At 34.8% G+C, this 22,859-nt stretch overlaps 1 protein-coding gene across 2 annotated transcripts in view; it reads left to right on the top strand.

Moving 5' to 3' along the window:
• Window positions 1-19,967, top strand: part of CNTLN (centlein) — a 294,809-nt gene extending 274,842 nt beyond the window's left edge. For both annotated transcript variants that reach the window (XM_045840845.1, XM_045840844.1), the window contains exons 24-26: window positions 3,557-3,742; window positions 6,153-6,230; window positions 18,765-19,967. In XM_045840845.1, coding sequence (XP_045696801.1) covers window positions 3,557-3,742; window positions 6,153-6,230; window positions 18,765-18,866 — 366 coding nt within the window. In that variant the 3' untranslated portion in view covers window positions 18,867-19,967. The remainder of the gene's footprint in view (window positions 1-3,556; window positions 3,743-6,152; window positions 6,231-18,764) is intronic.
• Window positions 19,968-22,859: the final 2,892 nt, after the last annotated feature.

Raw genomic sequence — 22,859 nt, 5'->3', positions numbered from 1 at the left:
AGCATCCCAGAACTGGTTTGTTTTCAACGAGAAGAGAAGGCAGAGCTTAAGGAGGAATCACAAATGAGGCCTATCTGTAGGAGGCAGCTTTTCTCATAGCATCCCAAAACAGAGATTCCTTACATTCTAAAAAGAAAACAAACCTCATTAATAGAATTCATAAGAAAAAATTAAATTCATATGAAAAGATTTCACCAGTCTGGAACATGGCATAGGCCCTTATGCCACATAATAGGTGGTCCAGGAAAAACTTTTCTTCTTCAAAAATACATCCTGAAAATGAAGCAACACAGTATCTATAAAAATATAGTAGAGTAAGAATGGTGGAAATAAGAAGAAAAAGTAAATGGCAGGAAAAGGAGTTTTACCACTGAAAAGCTGCCGCAAAGCAAATTCATACTTTAGTATGAATTACAGATATTAATAAAATAATTTCCTCTTAAAAGCACTTGTTTAAGGGGGAAGTAAATGTAATAATTTAGGTAAAAGATGGTGAGACAGGAGCAAATGAAAGCAAGTTAGCAGACAAAGCAAAGAAGTAAAAGAAAATGAAATTATCTCAGAAAAATATATATTGTTGGTTATATATATGTGAATTAATATGTTGAAATTACTGTGTTTAATTAAAAGGAAAAGCAAATTACAGGTTCACAAAACAATATGAATGACTCTTTAAAACACCAGAAATGAAAGAAGTCAGATGAAAGAGTATATAGTGTATGAGGATTCATTTATATAACATCTAGAACAAGCAAATTTAAGATGATATAAATCACAACAGCTGCTGTCTGTGTGGGGGAGGAATTGCCTAGGAAAAGGTTAATGACGGGAATTTCATGTTGCTTCATCAGGGAAATCTCTGGAACATGAAGATGTTCTATATCTTGAGGAAGGTAGTGGCTACAGAGATGCAGATCACTGTCAAAATCTTGCTAAACCAAGTCCTTAAAATGTACAATAGATATTAAGCCAAGTTCAGACAACTACTACCACACCAGTAAAGAGCAAATTCAATCTCATCAAAACTATGACAGAAGAGAAAGATCCTTCCAAATTTTTGAAAGATTACACAAAATTAAAACCACTCAATCTCACATTAATATAGAAATCCTAGATAAAATATTAGCAAATAGAATTTAGCAGCATAACAAAAAATCATGTATCACAGCAAGTGGAATTTACTACATAAATGCAAATATAATTTGATACTAAGAAAATTATTGATAATTATATTAATAGATTTATGATTAAAATTATGTTAGTTTATCTAGATGTTAAAATGGATTTAAGACAATTTGATATTCATTTAATAGAAGTAAAAGTAAAATGAGTCAGCAGTTAACTGCATTAAGCTATTTTTTGACATATTAAAATATGTTTCTCAATTCAAAAGTTGGCATAGTATTTCCTAGGAAGTAGACAGACTACCATTAAAATGAGGAACAAGTCAAGTATGTTCATTAATATTACTGCATAATATTATTTAGGAGAAACTTAATAACCAATACAACAAGAAAAGAAAGAAATAAGTGTAAAAATTGGAAATTAGGAGATAAAATTATCAATATTTTCATCTATGACAATTTCTAGAAATGAGCTAAAAATCTACAATAAGACATTTCAGTAAGCTAAATATATTTAACAATCTTTATATATGCAAACAATAATCATTATTAGAAGCAGTCTCCCCAAAGTAAAATGCCTAAGAATAAACTAGATCTATAGAGAGAAAACCTAAAAATGATCCTCAGAAGCAAATAAAGACATAAACAACTGAAAGGGAATACCATCATCTTTGATTAGGAAGACCAAACATCCTAAAATGTTAACATGATCCAAATAAAATTTGACATGATTCAAATAAAATTACCAGTGAGATTTTTTAAGACAGTGCAATCTAGACAATCTGAATTTCTTATGGAAAACCAAACAAGCAAAAATTACCAAGAAAAAAAATCTTAAAATGAAGGGTAATAAGAAGGTGAAGGACCTGCCAGATGTTAACATTCATTGTAAAGTCTCACTAGTTATAATGTATCACAAAGTGTTACTAATAAAAAGAGAGGTGGAACAGAATAGGAAGTCCAGAAACTGACCTAAACACATAGGAAGTCAGTTAGGGAAAGATGGACCTTTAATGAGCGGCGGTGGGGCAACTGAGTATGATTTTATGTAATAATTTTTCACATGGTCACTAATAAATAAAAATATTAAAACTGAACAATAAAATCTTAAGGTAGCAGAAAAAATCATGGCTAGAAATTGTGTTTCTATCTTATCATGGATAATGCTTATTAAAGTATCACACTGATTTCAAAGGTAAGAAAGGAAAAGACTCACTGAATACATAAAAAATTTAAAATATTTTCCCCTTGGCATAAAACACTATAATTACTGTCAAAAGAAAATACAAAGTATAAAAATCTTTAGATATATGCAACAAATATATTATTTCCCTAATATATAAAGAATTCCTATAAATCACTAAAAAATAGAAAATGTGACAAAGAAAGATAATTACCTCTTAAAGCTGATGCTTAACTTTGTTTTTAATGAGAGAAATGAAACTTAAAAATACAGTGAAACAACACACTACACTGAAACACCAGATTGGCGTTCTGCTAATGGAATGGAAAAGGGTACTTTCATACAGCCTTTGTGGAGGTATTAAGATGGAGAATTAAGTAACAGCTTTCAAAATTATAGTTACACACATCCTTTGGTCCAATGATTTCACTGCTGTTGATACACCCTAGAGTTGCAAAATGTATATATGAACACCATTATTTATTGCAACCTTGCTTGAACTGTCAGAAAACCAAAATCATTCCAAACATCTAGCTGGTCTACTCACAGCTCACAAAGCTAGGCAGGGCTCTGCCCATCAGATTAAAGGCCTTTTTTTTTTCGTATGCACATAGAGGCATGGTATGGGCTAGCATTTATAAACCTCTCAAAGAGGACTGAAAGGCTTTTTGAAGCAATCCTACATATTTATTATTTTTAAAATCCTATGTTATCTTTCTCACACATAATTTAATTGCACTGTTACCCAACTTGTCTTTGAGTTCTTCTAAAGCATTTCTAATCCAGTTTAATAAAATACAAACAACCCTCTTTCTGCAGGCGTAACTCAGCAGTTTGTTTAATCATTAAATGAATTATGTAACTGAATTGTTACAACTAATATATCCACATTTAGGAATAAATAGGACTGACTCCTGGCATCAGCTCAGCTGGTGGGAGTAGCTGTGCTCCGGTATGATGGGAGGTAGCCCGCCTGCTGCAGCATTTGCCAACCAGGAGAGCCGTGGCTGAATCTAAAGGAGGGATTGGAGAGCTTTGGTAATCCAGCCAATTGGTTAAATGGTCATTTAAGAAAGCTCTTACTGAATACTGATGATAAATAAAGAGCAATCCATTATGTTCCCAAATAAATACAATCACGGTATTCCTAATAAAAGATTTGCTAGTATCTTCACATTATTATGTTTTCAGTGCTTTATCTTCGTGTATTACTTTCACACAAGGCCACATTTTTTCTAATATGTTACAGGCTTTGGTCAAAGAGTTACAAACTGATGTCCATACAATGAGGCGACAGATCAGAGAGTTTAAAAAAATGCAGAGAAACAAGGATGCTCATAAAACCTCAACTCATAAAGCCCAGACCTTGGCAGCTTCTATCCTGAACATTTCACAAGCAGATCTGGAGGAAATATTGGACACAGAAGATGAGGTGGTAAGATCCTTTAGATATTTATTAATGAAAAGCTTTTTGCATCCTGAATTTAAATACATATCTTTATTTGTTTTAGAACTCTTATAATTTTATCTTTGAGATAATACTGATGAAGGTAAGATTATTAATGCACCAACAAAAGATACATTAAAAGTATTAACCAAGTCAAAAACCATCAAAGAAATGTAACTGTGCAATATGGAAAAAAAAGCCAGTACTTATAACCTTTAGAACTGCTTGGTTATTATTCATGTTTATTATCATTCCCTGTCTGCCCCCATTTTCCGTAATTTAATTAATCATGTATCTTATAAGCTAGTATTTTTTATTAAGCCAGTTTGAATGGATTTAGTTAAGCTGGGTCACCACTGATTTGAAGATTCCTTCCTCCTGCATGAGATTTGAAAAAGTAGTAAATCTAGTGGCTTTGTAGCTAAATTCAAGATTTTGTTGATCAAGTTATATAAAAATATATTTATTCCTTTAAATTGGGTAAAACACTCCTCTCTGAGTGAATTTATATGCATATAAGTCTTCAGCGGCATCTCTGTACCTCCTGGGAAGGGCACTGCATTTCGACATAGCTATTACTTCATGAACAGCAGAATCTCATCCTGTGCACGGTCTACTGTGAAATCTGTGGACGATACTCAATCCTATTCCACTGTTAAGTCTCTGAAATTTTATACATTAACATTTAAATTTTCATTGTTTGGAAAATTAAAGAGATGATGGCACCAGCAGCTTCCCAATAAATACTTGCTCAGCAAATAAAGAAAACAATAGACTTAAATATTTGTTTGAGAACACACTCCAGTCCTCCCATCAGCTTCTCAAAGAACTTCAGGAGCAGAGTGGAGCTACAGCTTGCAAAGAGTTTTAAACTGCCAACAATTCTTAGAACAGAATCAAAGGAATCCTACAGAGATTATTTTGGTCCTGTGGGTGAATAGGATAGTGAATTATCAGTTTCCTCTTCTCAGCACCTATCCCAATTCTGAACTTTGACATACAGAATATTATCAGAGATAGTATCAAATATAAGACACAGAGGAAACAATAGTATCTCTGGCAAAGGTGTTATCTATACCTTATTATAGCATTAATTACCTAACAAAAATTAAGGTTAAGGACTCTGCTGTTACTTAGGGGTTTTAAAACAAGAAGATTTAGCAAAATCCCTTTTGTATGTGTATGTGCACACACATGTGAACACAAACACAGATACATATTCTGAGAGACAGGACCCTCGCCTTTGTGTGATCTCAAAAGATGCCCTCTTTTATAAGGTAGGAAAAACCACCCCCTCTGATTGGACGAATTAAAAAAGGATCTCTTTATAGTGCCAAAGAGTAGATGACACACCCTGTGAAGAGATGGCACCCCTGGCTCTGGGAGACGCAGCCTGGAGCCAAGGACACAGCACTGCAACGTGCATATCACACAGGCTGAAATGGAAGTCCTGCAGGAAGAGAAAGAACTCAAGTAGAAACACACTGCTCCGAGAAGGATCGGCACCCCTTGATATGTTTACTAGATTTAATTACAGATCAGACCCATTTAGACTGATCCCTGCATCTGTCAGAGGTTGAAAGAGTTGACTGACTTGCAAGCAGAGCCCAAACTACCTGAGTTATGTTCTTTAAGCTATACATCAAACTCTAGTAAGTTCATGTAAAAAATTGTGATAACCTACATGAAGTGCCTAGTCAGATACCTGGCATACTGTAAATTTCAACAAATGTTAGTTTCCCAAACCTTCCTTTTTGAAAGTCCATTTTTGGTAAGCTAATCATGATTTTAGTAAATAATCAACTGTACATGTGAATAAATGATACTTTCAGAAATATTTTACCTCGGTAATTAGTTGTTGATAATATTTAGTGACTTACGACACTAAAGTTGGAGTGTCTGTCCATTGGATAACTCAAATAAACAGCCATTCTAATGCACCAGAGCCATGCCATATTATATTTTGTTTGTAATTATAACAATTACTCTTTAGTTATCTATTGACAAGCCACATTTCTGATTAAAGATTTTGCTATATTGTGAGGGTCACTTATGAATGATTCTTTCATACAGTTCCATCTTATTTTTCACTTTATTTTAATTGCTTTTACTTTCGCCTCAGTCCCTGCCTTAAAATCCACTGTGAAGGCAGAAATAAAATATCCTAGGATTATATTGTGATTATAGAAATATAGCTTTATCTTCCACATGTATGCAAATATTTATAAATTAAATGTTAAAGAACATGAATTTAAATATTCTCTACTATTAAAAGACCAGGCTGTTCTTTGTTGAATCCAGTTTTACCAGTATCTCTCTAGATTTATTCAATAACTAATAGTATAATTAATTTTATTTAAATGCACGTCACACCAGTGTTTATATTTTCCTCCTTTAGGAACTGGAAAGGACAAAGATAGATGCTGAAAATGATAAGGAATGGCTGCTGTACATTCAGAAACTTCTTGAAGGACAGGTATTCCATTTCTACTGCATATATGAAAACTTCTAGATAAGAATTCCAAGCCTTACATTTTCACTAGGTGTCTTAACTTTTTGTAAACACACATTATTTACTTCTGGTAGGGATAGAAGTATTCCAGTAGGTAGGCCAGAAAGTTAACCCTCTATTTGTACTTCCAGACTTAACAAATGAAGCAAGTACCTCGGGAAAGAGCCAACATGGATCTTAGCAAATGCATTAATTAAATTACTGAGTCAACCTCTATGCTTGCTAGACTGAAAAGAATCCATTCTCTCCCCTCTCTTAGGAAAAGAGATTCTTTATTATGTGTCTTTAAAGTTAGTTGTTGATACGGACACCTGAGGAGTTCATGGGTTTCAGTGACCTTTTACTATGGACTTGTTTCCAGTCAATTCATGTTTTCCTCACAGCCAGACAGCTGTTTATTACTGTGTCTTCCCGCATTCTCTACAATATTTTCTACTGAGACCTCGAGCAGCTTGTTAGTGGGAAGTAAATATTGATTTGGCATCCTGTCAATGCAGAAAGAATGAAAAAATTTCCACCAGAGGCCCCTCAAACATTTTCCTATCGACGTTTTCTGGGCCGAGTGGAGAGCTGCATAGAGGATGACAAGGCCAAGACGAGTGGAACTCCCTGAGGGGTCTATTGAGACTGCTGCTGTGACCTGTGTGATACTTTTTCTTCCCTTTCAAGTATTTTTTTAATACCCATACAGTCTGCTGGGATGTGCCCCTCTTGTAAGTGATCAAGGGCAGTTTATTGGCAGGTGAGAGCCCTGCTTTTCTAGTCGGCCAGCTTTTGTTTTGACATCACTGACAGCATGCAGTGTATTCTAAAACTTTTTCATAATCGTTTTTTCATTCAACCTAATTGTTTATTTTAAAAATGAACTGCAATAAAAATGGCTAACCCATGTTTCTCAAAATAGCAAAAAAATCATTATTGTACTGTGAGTTATGGAAAGTTGTAAATGTTTCTGTACTAAGATTAAAAAAATAAAAGCTGATATTAAATGAAAATTATTTCACACTTATATTAACAAAGAGGTACCTATGCTTTTGAAAAAGCCAAGAGTAATTAAATAATATATGAATTATTCATATTTTTAGTATCAGTTTTATATATAAATTTTGAACAGCATTGGGAATCACTTCAATAGTAATAGAAGGTGATTGGCAATCTTTTTCTTAAAGTTGTTTAAGTGCAGACATGCAGGTACTAAACACAGCTTTCTGCAGTGACAGCTTGGTTTTGAGAAGAAATGCCATTTCTGAATCAGTACTGCATGCTCAGCACCAGCACCCAGGCCAGTGCCTGGCAGATCAAAGGTGTTCAGTAATGATTCTTATGGGGGTTTTTTTTTTTCAGTTGAAAATAATAACAGTAAACTTTTTAATGACTTTTATAAATGTTCAGCTTACTCAAATGATCTTTCAATAAGGGAATTTTATCATCAGTTATGAGCATAAAAATAACAAATTCATGTGTAGAGATCTTTATTACATTTTACAAAAGCTGTATTAACACCAGCCCTGGTTTTTTTGACTGACATGTGTGGTCGTACACACACACAGTCTGCAGGATCTGGGTGTATGCTTATTCTGGCCAGTGAGCGTGAAAAATATCCTGTTGAAAGTGGCATTAGACTGCTTAATACTGTAGTTTGATATAGTGCCTTTTTGTGCCACTGAGCCTGGACTCTGGAATATAATTGCCTGGCAGTATTGATTTAATTGCCCAGGTTTATTTGTGGACTCCTAATTATTGACTGGAGGTAAATTTAATTGAGCAGCCTTTATGAACACTGGGAAACTGCTGCTGTTGCTGTTACACGTAATGAACTGCAGTGTGTGCCTTCAGACCATTTTTCAAACTAATTTTATTCCACTGTGACAGTATGATAACATTTAAAAAGTCAAAGACTTTTTATTTTTATTACTGACATAGGTGGTTTTGCTGATGTCTTTGAATTTTGTGAGGGAGAAAAAAAGAAAGTTCATAGGTTGCACTTGACTGTCACTTTATACTAATGATGCCCAAGGGGGGAAAAATCTATAAAATAGAAAACATCTCCTTTTTTCTAGCCTACTTTTCTTCTCTCTCAATTCCAGTGTTGATATTTTTCCTGAATTTTAGAAAGGGGTTTTATTTGTCCACCAGTTTTTTTAGTGTCTCAGTTGTGCTCATAGCACTGTGTGGGCCAAGTGTAAGTATGCCCATTCATACGTGTTGTTTCATTTATGGCAGATAGCTTTCTGTATCTGACGCTGCAATACCTATAAGCTGTGAGGTCATTGTGTGCACTCCCTAAAATAATACTAAATAATTCAGTGTTGTTATTTGATTATTAAAATATTTTGAAGGTAAAATTATGAAAAACTTTCCTTTTCTGTCCTCCCTCTGGGTCAAGTGCTTTATGTCAGCAATGCTTAACCAGTGTGCCACGAGAATTCTTAGAACCTGCAATACCTATGTAGTTAGGGGCACTGACTTCTTTTCTCTTAGATTGTCAAATTAAAAAATGATAACAATAGCTCTCTGGTGTGAATGCCCTGTGCTGAACCATAAATAAATAGGTCATATAATAGAGTCACATCGTACTGGTCACATTGCATTATAGGGTTGATTGGTTAATTCTTGGTACCAGAAATCCTTATAAACAACTATAGGCACCTGATTTTCTTTAAAGTCGCTTTGGAACAGTAAGGGTAATTACTATTCTTTTAATTTTTTTGTAATTTAATAAAAAATACACCTATATTTTTGTCAGATTGGCAAAAACATATTTTGGGGTGTGCTACAGGATTTTAGTGATTAGTGTATGTGTGCCTTGAGGTGAAAAAGGTTGAAAGTCGCTGCCTTATGTAATAGAATTCTGAGATGATAGGATTTTATCTGGTCTTGTGGTTTTATCTTTCGTGTAAGAGTTAGGCCACAGAACTTTTTTCTGTTAAAGAAACTTTCTCTGCATTCATTTGTTGAAAATTTATACTGATAAAATATTAACTGCAAAATAAAAAATACTGTTCTGCTATGTGGCAATATGGGACTACACAATAATGTATTACCTACTGCAACTGTTAGCCAGAAGTGCATGAGAACTAAAAGGCCTAAAACATTAAATTACCTGTATTTAATATAGAATACAAATATATGTCCTCGTTATTTCAAGTACTTCTAATGCAGTTGGTACTTTTATATATTCGATCTTTATCTGACCTTACCCTTTATCTCCACAGATTTCTAGTAATAAGAATCACACTGGAAAATATTCCTAATATCTACTTTTATTTTTTATGGCATAGCTGCCTTATAATTTCTTTGAACATGTCTTCTTGTATTAATTTCTTTTTACATTAATATGTTTTTTAAAACTTACAATTTATGACAGAGGAGAAAAAGCAAATTAATGATTATGATAGGATGGAAAGACCTGCCCCCCCAAATTAATTGTGGGTTTGTTTTTTTTTTTTAGTTTTAGTGAATTGGAGAAAAACCAGATACAGGAAAAATGGGTCTAGACAAAAGTATAAAAGCTTTTGAGTAAGAAAAGGATGTACTCAGAATTGTGCTTTAGAAAAATACATGAGATCAATGTGTAGGATGGTTTGAAGGGAGAAGAGGCTGCAAGCAAGAAAGCAGCCTAGGCAAAGGGCAGTGAGGGCTGGGATATGCCCTGGCCATAGAAATAGAAAGGATGAGATAGATGTGATCCTCATCATAGTGACTGAATTAACAGTAGTAATAAGATCAGATGAAGGGGTCAGAAAGCAAAAACCAGAGATGGTTAAGCTTAATACCCTGCATGTTGAGAAAGAAGACGATAACTTTAAGACAATAAATTAACAACTAAAAGAGATAGATCAGATTTGGTAGAAAGGAGATATTAATAATTGAAGTCATAGAAAATTTGTAGGTATGTTTCATTAACAATATTCAAGGACTTGTGATTTGCCACTAACTCAGCCCAGTCTTCTTTATGTCTTATCTCAGTGAAATATTCAACTATTTAAAAACACATTTAAAACTTTTACAACTAAACGGTAAAAAGAAAATGATTTGAATAGACATATGTACAAGAAGATGTACAAATAGCCAATAAGCATATGAGAGGATTTTTAACATTATTAAACATTAGGAAGATGCAAAACAAAAACCAAAATGAGATATATACTTAATACCTAGTAAGATGGCTATAATAAAGAAGAAGGACAATAACATATGTTGACAAGGATGTGGAGAAATTAGAAACCTCATACCTTGCTGATGGGAATGTAAAATGGTGCCACTTCTATGGAGAACAGTCTGGCAGTTTCTCAGAAAGTTAAAGATAGAGATTACATGACCTAGCAGTTCACCCCCTAGGTATTTACCCAAGAGAAATTAAAACATGTGTACATGTAAAAACTTCTACATGAACGATCAAAGCAGCATTATTTATAATAGCTCAGTAGTGGAAGACAATCAGAGGTCAATTAACTGATGAATGTATAAACAAAATGTGGTATATACATACATGGAATATCATTCAGCCATAAAATGAAATGAAGAACTGATACATGTATTTTATAACATGCAAAACTTTGTAAATTTTATGCTAAGTGAAAGAAACCATACTCAAAAGGCTACAAATGATATGACTTCCTTCATATGAAATATCCAGAATAGTTAAATATATCAAGATGGAAAGTAAATTATGGTTGCCAAGGAGGCAGGAGATGGAGAATGGCAGCTCCTGGGTACAGGGCTCTGAAATTAGGTAGTGATGATGGTCCCACAACATTATGGATATACTAAAAACCAATGAATTATATACTTAAAAATAGTGAATGATGTGTTATGTGACATATCTCCATTCAAAAATTAATTCCTTAATATGAGACATATTGAAAGAGAAATAAATGGAATACATTTAAAAGTAAATTCATCCTACAAACAAAATTCCTGGACTGGATGGCTTCAGAGTTGAATTTGACCAAACATTCAAAGAAAAATTAATACCTACCCTCCACAAGCTATTCCAGTAAATGCAAGAGGAGGAAGACTCCCAAGCTCATTTTATAAGGCCAACATTATCCTGATTTCAAAACCAGATAAAGACACTACAAAGAAAGAAAACTATAGGCCAATATCCCTGATGAACATAGATGCAAAAACTCTCAACAAAATATTAGCAAATTGAATTCAGCAAAACATTAAAAAGATTATATACCATGATCAAGTGAGATTTATTCTCAAGATGCAAGGATGGTTCAATATTGGCAACTCAATTAATGCAATACACCATATAAACAATATGAGGGAATGAAAATCATATCATCATATCAATAATACAGAAAACACGTATAACAAAATCAAGAACGCAGCCTTGGCTGGTATGGCTCAGTGAATTGAGCGCTGGCCTGCGAATCAAAGGATTGCCAGTTTCATTCCCAGTCAGGGCACTTGCCTGAGTTGCAGGCCAGGTTCCCAGTAGGGGATGTGTGAGAGGCAAAAGACATACTGATGTTTCTCTCCCTCTTTGCCCCCCCATTCCTTTCTCTAAAAATAAATAAGATCTATTTAAAAATCCAGAACTCACTTATTATAAAAATTCTCAGCAAAGTTCGAATAGAAGGAACATACCTCAACATAGTAAAGGCCATATATAGCAAACCCATAGCTAACTTTATACTCAACAGGGAAAAACTAAAATTGTTTCCTTTAAGATCAGGAACAAGACAGGGATCTCACTTTCACCACTCTTATTCAACATAGTACTGTAAATCATAGACACAGAAAGCAGACAAGAAGAAGAAATAAAAAGGTATTCAAATTGGAAAGAAAGAGATAAAACTGTTATTATTTGCAGATGACATGGTAGTACATATAGAGAAGTCTAAAGATTCTACAAAACACTGCAAGAACTGGTAAATGAATTCAGTAAAGTAGCAGAATACAAAATAAATCATCAGAAATCAGTTGCATTTTTATACACCAATAATGAACTATCAGAAAGGGAACTAAGAAAAAATGCCACTTAAATTGCATCCAAAAATAAGATAAAGTACATAGGAATAAATTTAAACAAGGAGGTAAAAGACATTTACTCAGAAAATTATAAGACATTGAAGAAGATACAAATAAATGGAAACATATATCATGCTCATGCATAGGAATAATTAACACTGTTAAAATGTCCAAAGCAACCTATAGATTTACATAATTTCTATCAAAATACCAACGGTGTTTCCTACAGAACTAGAACAAATAATCCAAAAATTTGAATGGAAACACAAAAGACCCTGAATAGTGACAGCAATATTGAGAAAGAAGAAAGTTTGAGGTATCACATTACTTGATATAAAAAAAATACTGGCATAGCTCAGTGGATTGAGCGCAGGCTGCGAACCAGGCATCACAGGTTCGATTCCCAGTCAGGGCACATGCCTAGGTTGCAGGCCATGGCCCCCAGCAACCGCACATTGATCTCTCTCTCTCTCTCTCTCTCTCTCTCTCCCCCCCCCTTCCTTTCCCTCTCTAAAAATAAATAAATACAAATCTTTAAAAAATACTACAAGGATATAGTAATTAAAACATCATGATACTGGCATGAATAGACACATAAATAGACACATAAATCAATGGAACAGAGTATTGAGTACAGAAATAAACCGTGCCTTTATGGTCAATTAATATTTGACAAAGAAGGCAAGAACATACAACGGCATAAAGACAATGTGTTCAGTAAATGGTATTGGAAATTGGACACATAATTGCAGAAAAAGAAAGAAACTAGATCAGTTTCTTACACTGCACACAAGAACACAACATGGATTAAAGACTGGAAACCATAAAACTCCTATAAGAAAACATGGGCAGTAAAATCTCTGATGTTTCTCTTAGCAGTGTTTTTCTGATGGGTTTCCCCAGGCGAGGGAACCAAATGAGCAAGAAAACAAGGGGGGACAACATCAAACCAGAGCGGTTCTCACAGCAGAGGAAACCATCGACAGAGCAAAAGGACAGCCTGCTGAATGGGAGAAAGCATTTGCCAACGACACATCCAATAAGGAGTTAATTCCCAAAATGTATAAAGAACGCAGACAGCACCAGGACAAACAAACAAGCCAGTTAAAAAGTGGGCAGAGGACCTAAATAGATAGTTTTCCAAAGACATACAGATGGCCAATGGACATATGAAAAGATGCTCAACATCACTAATCATCAGAGAAATGCAAATTAAAACTACATTGAGTTATCACTTCACACCTGTCAGAATGGTCATTATCAATAAAACAACAAACAACAAGTGTCAGCGAGGATGTGGAGAGATAGGAACACTTGTGTGCTGTTGGTGGTAATGTAGACTGGTGCAGCCACTGTGGAAAACATTGTGGAGGTTCCTCAAAAAATTAAAAATGGAACTGCCTTATGATCCAGAGTTTCCACTTCTGGGAATATATCTGAAGAAACCCAAAACACTAATTCAAAAGAATATATGCACCCCATGTTTATTGCAGTGTTATTTACAATCACCAAGCTATGGAAGCAGCCCAGGTGCCCATCTGTACCAGATAAAAACCTCTGGTACATTTACACAATGGAATACTACTTGGCCTTTAAAAAAGAATGACATCTTACCATTTGAGACAGTATGGATGGACCTAGAGGGTATTATGTTAGGTGAAACAAGTCAGAGAAAGACAAATACCATGTGATCTCACTTACATGTGAAATCGACTGAACAAAATAAACTAACAAACAAAATAGAAACAGACTTATACAGAGAAGAGACTGAAGGATGCCAGAACGGAAGTGTTTTGGGGCTAGGTGAAAAATGTGAAGGGATTAGAAGTACTGATTGGTTACTATATAGTCGTGAGGATGTAAAGTAAAGCACAGGGAGTGTGGTCAGCAATATTGTATGGTGCCGGGTGGGCACTGGAAATATCAGGGGGCCACTCTGTGCAGTATATAATTATCTGGCCACTATGCTTACACCTGAAACCAATACAAAATAATGTTGACTACAAACTGTAACTGAAAAAAAATTTTTACATAACTTCAATAAAGATCTTATATTACATATAATATGTCCCCAGCATTAGAAAAGATTGCCTTAAGTGCATTTTCACTTGAATTTCTTTTTACTGGCCATAACTAAATATAAATGAGATACTTAATTTCAGTTGACATATGAACAGATGTTTCTGTATTTCACTATAATTGATACTATCTCCTAATATATCCAAATAAGGAGTCAGTTATTTATGAATAATACTGTGTACTTTGTACTTGGGAATATATCAAGGCTATGGAAAGAATTAGTAGAGATAAAGCTGATTATATGGAATCCATTAAACAATTTATTGAATGCATCCTGTGCGTCAGGTATTGTCAGGTTGGGGTGCACAGCAGTGAACAAGAGAGACAAAATCACTGTCCTCAAAGAGCTTACATGTCTGGGGGTGGAAGACAATAAACAAATAGTTAAAATATATAAATTTTGAAAATTATTAAATAAGTAACAGAATTATGAGTATAAAGTATGCATACCTGTTTAAAACAAATAATATACATTTATAACCACAACATGGTTCTTCACTAGGATTTGTGTAAAAAACCTCAGCCAGGAATGGCTAGAAAATATCTTGATTGTGGTTTTATTGTTGCCTTATTCTCTGTTATTTGCTAATCCTTTTCTGAACTTAATTCAGTCCTTTGTAGTCCACGTGGTCCCAATAAATTTTCCTGTACAAGGACAATATAAGAAAATTCTGTCTTTCTACCTTATGTTGAGAATTTAGAATATAGACTTCTGGTATTTTAGCTTTAAATATCCCTGTTGCTTTTAGTTGCTTCAGATCTTGCAAATGCTGAAATTTAAAATGGCTCTTTCCCCAGTGTCCTCTCTGCAAAATATGCTTACCTTCTATGGAATGTATTGCAGTATGGCAGGGAAAAGGATTTTGTAAATCTCCCTGGCTTTTGTAAAAAAATAAAAAGTAAAAAATAAAGTAACTTCCTGCCTGAAGGTTAACTGAAAGTTTCTCATTTCAGCTCTGAACATATTTACTCTCCGGCTTTCTGTGCTGCATTATCACACACTCTCTTGCTCTCAGTGTCCCTGGCTCACATTTATAACCTGCCAGTCCAGTCACCCATGCAGGCTTCTCACACCTAGCTGAAATAACAAAAGTTTAAGATTCTCCATTTAAAGTCTTGCTGAGATTTTTTTAATTTAATGATTTCAAGCCTATTTTCATGTTTGGGGGGGAGGAAGACATATGTGATTAAGTGTTAAAAGGTAAATTTTATATTATGTGTATTTTACCACTATAGAAAATTGGGACCAAAATGAAAGTGAAAATAAATCATAGCTTTTACCAAAGTTTGAGAATAGTAAATATTGCCTTTCCTGTGAGTCAGTTTTCAGCAGAACACTGATATATACATATGTATATATCATATGTGCCAATTTTCAGCAGAACTGATATATATATATATGCATATATATCATATGTGCCAAAAATATAACATTTAGGAAACAACTCAAAATTCAGTGCCAAATTTAAATTATAAATTGTTCTTTCTGATATCATTCTTATTTTAACAAGTTTAATCTTTCAATTATAATAGAGTGTATCCTATCTTTAAATGTGTGTATAACATACATATATAAATACATAATGTAAACTGATATGTGTTTATATATACATTGTGTATGTATAAATATCTACACTAAATTTTGTACCATTCATTTTACAATAATCAAACTACATTGGCATCTTTAAGTCTGTCTCACTAAATCACATTTTTGTAAAAGTAGGTATAATACATAAAATTTAATATCTTCACTTGCAGTCTGACTCAAGCTGGGTTGAAGTCATTTGTATTTTAAAGCAATATCTATCTTTTCAATAATAGTTTTCAAACCAAAAATAAGAATGAAAATAATTAAAATGTTAATTTTGTCCTGTAGTTTTAAAAATTACCCTTATTTCAGTGTTTTTCTTTTGACACAAAATTTCTAAATTTATATCATTAGGAGTACTTTCCAGCCAGTGCTGATGCTCTCTGAGGTATATAACTGTACGTTTTATAGTTGTGATCTCTAGGCTTTGTTCTGTTTCCCAGGCGGCCCTCAAACACCTGCAACCATCATCATATCTTACCTTCATACAGAAACACCTCCACATGAAGCCACAGTTTGTAAGCTTAAGTGATAAATCTGCGATTGTCCATGGCTTACTAGTTGCTAAAGACAAACATCTGCAGGTGTTTCCATGTAAGAGACACTGATAATCTGAAAATCAGGGGGAAGCCCTCCATTGATAGGAAACACCTTTTATGACAGGACAGCAAGAATGACTAGAAGACCCACCTTAATGCTACAGTGTAGAGAAGCAAAACTCTCAATTATTATTCTGATGTCCCTGTTGAATTTTCATACTAACAAATCTCACGCAGTATCAACTTTTCACCTTTTCATTTTTCTTCTTATGCTAAAGAGCTCAAGCTTGTGTAATGCTACACTGTCATAATTAGAAGTATTGCTTCTCCTTTTTGATGTACAAGGAAGAGTCAGGCAGGCTTTCTGGACTTCAGAGTCCTTGGCACATGCCACCCAACATGAAACCTGAGGCAGCATAATTGTTGGGTTTGTTGTTTAAAATATATTTGATAGGGTAAATGAGAAGGAATCTTTGCTGTCTGCCCATCAGGTTGCCACTTTACCTCCAAAATCCTCCCCCTAGAAGAATGGTTGTGTCCTCTCTATGTCTGAGGGAGTTCTAAGGAGGCTTAGCCCCTCCTGATCACAGGGAGGTAGTTTAATTGACTATTAACTTAATCTGGACTCCAAAGTACTAGAAAGTTCAGGTCTTCTTATTGTTTTAAAAACATTTTTATTTTTTAAAAAATATGGCAAACACACCATGTGAATTTTTAAAGCACTTTCTAACACATCATATTTTAGGTACAGTTTCGATTGTAAATCTACCAAATCTGTGTTTTTTTTCATTGATTCTAAGATGCACTGTCCCCACATTTGTACATTTCTGAAATTGGGATGTGTATGAAGTGTGGGTATATTCAAGTGGTAGAGTTTTTATCCCAGAAAAAGCTGTTTTTAAAAAAGTCAATGTGTGTCTCTTATATTTAACTGTATCTTAGAACTGAACATATATGATATTTTGGTATCTTGTGCTTTCTATTGTGGTAGGTTTCCAGTAAGACAAATATGTGAAGCTCCTGATACAGACTAAGCATACAGCCTGTCCAGACATAGACTCAGAATTCCTTAAGGATAAGGCGATTTATTATAAAGATAAGAAGGAGGTTAAACTAGCAAGTTAGGATCTGATGCAATTCTATGGGCCAGCTTTGGTCTCTGTTCCTCCTCCATGGGCTTAATAATCTGTTTTGTGTGTGCGCATGAGCCTGTCTGGACTGTTTTCACTGCTGCTGGCCTGTCTTTTCTTTTTTACTCCAGTTCAAAGTTGGAAAAACATCATTCTGGTTGGTTTAGCCAATTGTAATCACCTTAGCTGAGCATGGTGGAGCTGAGCACAGCTAAGCAACTCATACAGAGGCGTCTTCGGTCATACAGTGATACAGCCGGCTGTCATCCTAGCACAAAAAAGGACTTGCTGCTACTTCTCTGTAGGGAAGTGGTATGGGCATGAGAGGCATTCTCATTGATAACAAAAATTTTCTTTTCCTGGCTAATCAAAAGGACAACTCCAAGAAATGACTTAATGAACATATTAATTATTACAAACCTGTTATGTGAGACTAGATAGCTGGGAAGAAGGACAACAGGAAGTTGATAGGGCTGTGGGAGGTACTTGGGGAACAGTTCAGATTGGATGAGTTGGAGTTCTATAGGCAACCCAGTGAAGCAGAGGGAACAATAAAACTTTACTAGGAAAGTTATATAAATTATGAAATTTAAAAATATACTCTACATTTCATAAACTCAGCAGTTTGCAACATGTGTATTACACTTTGATATGCCAAACAAACTTTCTATAACAACTTAATCAATGAACATACTTTTGCCATTTTTTTCCTCTGAAATTCTCCCCTACAACTTGAGATATTCAGCTCAAACACAGACAAGGGTATTGATAGATCTCTCTCATTCTCTTATGAGTGATGCACATATAGTCCTACTTCTGTGGGCCTGTGGGCCCTGGGGATGACTGGAACCTGCTATTGATCAGCTGATTGAAGATAAATGGCTTAGCTGCTTGTATTGCAGATTTCATCATTAACATGGTCAGTAAACCATGAATGGTTCAATAAGGCGTTTATCTTTTTTCATTTTACTTCAGCTCTTTTATCATTTTTATTATAAAAGACAAAATTACCCACACTAACCAGCAGGATCAGTTGAAAAGAGACCCAGTAGGGTACCATAATGGTTGCAAAGTTGCAGACAGCTGAGTTCTAATGGTTTAATGATATTTAGGATATTTTTTGCACTGAAGAAAATATAGAGTTTTGATCATCTTTTTTTCTGTGTTTCTCTTACAGCTTCCTTTTGCCTCATATTTACTACAAGCAGTACTGGAGAAAATAAATGAAAAAAAGAAACTAGTTGAAGTGTATTTCACAATTGTGAAAGATATTAGATGATATTACAATGAAGAACTTTTCTTCAGATGTGGAAACTTTCTATGCGGTGTGATTGGAATACATGCATTGCAATCCCAATACAGTGTCTGCTCCAACTATCAGTATTCAGGTTCAATAGCAAAATAAGAATTCTCTGAAACTAATTAATTACTGAACAAGGGAAACTAATTAAGTGATAGCCATTTAAAAGGAAATACTGTAGGATTTGATTGTGGAATGCAAATATTGCCACAAACCAATGCAAACTTAAAAATGATTTTTCTTCCAGTGCGTTAGAAGAAATCAGAACAAGCTTGGCACACACAAATCAGTCTGAATATAAAAAGAAAAAATGTAAACTGAGGATTTAATCTTTTAAGTTTTATAAAGAAATTACTTTTTACATAAAACTGCTATGAATGGCCTTCAATCAATCATCCAGTGAGCAAAACGTTTGCACTGTAAGCAAATGTAAAGTGAAGCAGCATAACTCAAGGGCGAGCATTTAAGGAAATACCTTGTGTGGTCCAATTGTATCTGTTCTGAATACTTGGATCATATAGGAGATACTGTCTTTTCCTAGAACAATTTGGCAAAATAAATACATTTTTTCCTTCTCTCTCTCTTTTTTTTTGAAATTCATTATTCTTTGTGTGGTCATATAAATCAGCAAGGGACCACAAAACCAGTGTATAAAATTAGTCTAAATTCTACTGTAGTCAACTAATTAGAGTTAAATTCTTAACAGCGATGCCATCCCTGTTCGGTTCCTTTAATTCACTAAGCTTGTGCCTGCCTCCAGCCTACCCTTCTATTCTCTCTTTCTAGAATACTCTGTACTCAGTTTTTCTCATGACTGGCTCCTCACCATTCAGGTTCATCTTACATGTTCCTTCAGATACACAATCCCTGGCCATTTTACTATTTAATTTTCTTTTAACACAGAGTTATTTTATCTGTTCACTCATTTTCTTGATATTCTTCCCACCCTCAGAATAGGTGCCATGAGGTTAGCAAGTCTTGCCTGCTCCCTGTTTTTGTGTGGTCTACAAGCTAAGAATGGTTTTTATATTGTCAAATTTTTTAAAGGAGAATAATGTTTTGTAGCATGTGAAAGTTATATACAATTCAAATTTTAGTGTTCATCAATAAAGTTTTATTGGAACACAGCAGTGCTCATTCATTTACGTGTTGTCTGTGGTTGCGTTCACACTGCAGCAGCGGAGATGCATAGTTATGGCAGAGACTGTGTATGGTGCACTATCACTTTGCACTACTGCTTAGCACACTGCCCATTACTGTGACACAGCTATAACTTGACAGCATTTCAAGTGCCACAAATATACTATACTACAATTTTTTAAATACCAGTGTATACCCATCATGTCATGCTCTTGAGTGTGATTGCTGGATCATGGGCTGTGTTTTTAACTTGGCAAGAAACTGCAAAACTGCTCTCTAGAATGGCTATACCCTTTCACAGTCCCACCTGCAGAGTCTGAGAGGTTGGGCTGCTCTTCACCGTCTTTGAGGAGCGGTACTCATATTTTGTATTTTAGCCATTCTAATAGGGGTGGAATGGTAATATTTGTCTAAGTTTTGTTCTTTCCTGATCACATTTATCATTTTTTGTTTCTTTTTTTTAATCTCCAAAATCTGTATGTGTGGCCTTTCAGAAAGTATGAGTATGAGCTGAGGGGAACAGGTGATTGGGGTTGTGTGAGGCACGTAACTCTTTTCTCCAAACCAATTACCTCAAAAAAGAACTCCCAGTAATTACAGGTTTTACAAGGAATTTGTTCAACACCCATGTATTTGTTATCTATTGCTCTGTTACAGATTGCCCTAAAACTTAGTGGCTTAAAACAACATTGATAGTAGCAGTGTCTGTGGGTAAGGAATATGAGCACAGCTTACAGGGGTTCTCCAACACTAGGTCTCTCAGGAGGCCGCAGTCATATCAAGGCTTAACTTGAAGGGCTCTGTGTCCTAGCTCACTCAGGTAATTGGCGGGATGCAGTTCTTTGCAGGCTGTTAGATTTTGGGCTTCAGCTCCTTGCTAGCTATTGGTAGAGGTTGCCCTTAGTTCTTTGTACCATGGGTTCTTCCTATGGCAGTCTGCTTCATCTCATGCACATGGAGGAGATTTCAGAAGAATGTGAGTAACAGGATGTGGAGATCATTAGGAACCGTTCAGGAGCTGCAAGTGTTTAGGCAATCTAGATGAAGGGGAGCCTGGAGAATTTGCCTTGAAGCCATCTTTGAAAAAGAAGCATAGATTTTACTTAGAATAATTTTTTGTTTGTGGTTGTTTGGGAAAGGAAGACAGAGTTCATGGGCTGCAAAACTGCAAATACCTCCTGGCACCACCATCATAGGACATAAATGGAAGGAACTCCTTCCACCAAGAGTGGAGTCCATCTCGTAAAGGTGCTTAACAGATGAATTTAAGGAGGTAGTTACTTCTCTAGATTTCCACAGCAAACAAAATAAAACCAGTACCCACAAATTTAGAAAACCATGTGAGTCCATTCTATAACCCTTTCTTAAGTTTGAACCTTAAGAGGGCTTAGAGATTCAAGACCAGAGTAGAACAAGCCCTTGGCTCCTCAAATACCATACCAGTGACCTTGGAAGCCTTCTAACAAAATAAAATAAAATAAAAGTTAAGGAATTCATTTCACAACATATATTTGTACAGTATGTTCATATTACTGGAGAAACACCAGAATCTAATTAAGATGAGTTTTCTCTTGTTACAGTACATCCTTGTATGCTGTTTCAGTATTTTCCCATGGACATGTATTTCTCTTTCAATTTAAAGACAGCTTTTATCAACTCTTTTTAAACCATCCCTAAAGAAAAATAAAATGGAAATGGCAAATTATCTAGAAAGTAATGAAAATGAAAACTTTGTTATTAAAAACCCTGTGAGACACAGCTGAAGCTGTATTTAAGAGAAAATGAATAACTCAAAGCATTTATTTTAAAAAATGACCTGAAAATAAGCTAAATGTACAACTTAACAAATAGAAAAGAAAAACAAAGTAAACCTAAAGAAAGTCAGAGGGCCCTGACTGGTATGGCTCGATTGGTTGAATGTTGTCCCTCAAGGTAAAAGGTCTCTGGTTCCAACCCCAGTCAGGGCACATGTCTGGGTTGGGTGTGTATGAGAGGTAACCGCCAATGTCTCTCTCTCATATTGCTGTTTTTCTCCCTGTCTTTCTCCCTCACTTCCTCTGTCTCTAAAAATAAATAAATAGCCCTGGCTGGTGTGGCTCAGTGGATTGAGTGTGGGCCTGTGATGTAAAGGGTCGCCAGTTTGATTCCCAGTCAGGGTGCGTGTTTGGGTTGCAGGCCAGGTCCCCACTGGGGGGCATGTGAGAAGCAACCACACATTGATGTTTCTCTCCCTCTCTTTCTCCCTTCCCTTCTCTAAAAATAAATAAATAAAATCTTTAAAAAATAAATTAAAATCTATTTTAGAAAAGGAAAGTAGGAGGAAAGAATTCACGAAAGTAGAATTAACTCAAAAAGAAAAACAACTTAAAAAGATGTAAAAACAAACCTGTTACTTATGATTTAGTTAACGCTGGCCAACCTTATTAAGGATAAAAGAGCGGAAGATGAAAACGTGAAATAGTAAGAACTGTAAAAGTTATGCAAGATTTTAAAAATTATAAAAATATGTACAACTATATGTCAATCTTAAGGAAATGTATGACTTTCTGGCAAAATATAAATAAACCAGGTTCACTTAACAAGTGGCAGAAAGTCAAATAAACCATTCCATATAACAAATTAGAAACACAGCTAACTGCCTTTTAGAAAAGCTGCAGGCCCTGGTGATTTTATTGCTGAAATCTATCTAGTCTCACAAAACAGATGATTCCTGTTATTTTAACTATTCACAAAAAAAAGATGAGAAGATCCCATAAGTCTTATTTATGAAGCAAAGATAGGCTAAATGGCAAAACCAGATAAATATAAGTGAAAAAGAGAACTATAAATCAA

This window comes from Phyllostomus hastatus, unplaced genomic scaffold, assembly GCF_019186645.2.
Source record: "Phyllostomus hastatus isolate PE091 unplaced genomic scaffold, TTU_PhHast_1.1 phas_contig_34, whole genome shotgun sequence".
NCBI lineage: Eukaryota > Metazoa > Chordata > Mammalia > Chiroptera > Phyllostomidae > Phyllostomus > Phyllostomus hastatus.
Note: the sequence above shows the minus strand (reverse complement) of the source record. Positions and strands in the feature narration are given on the sequence as shown.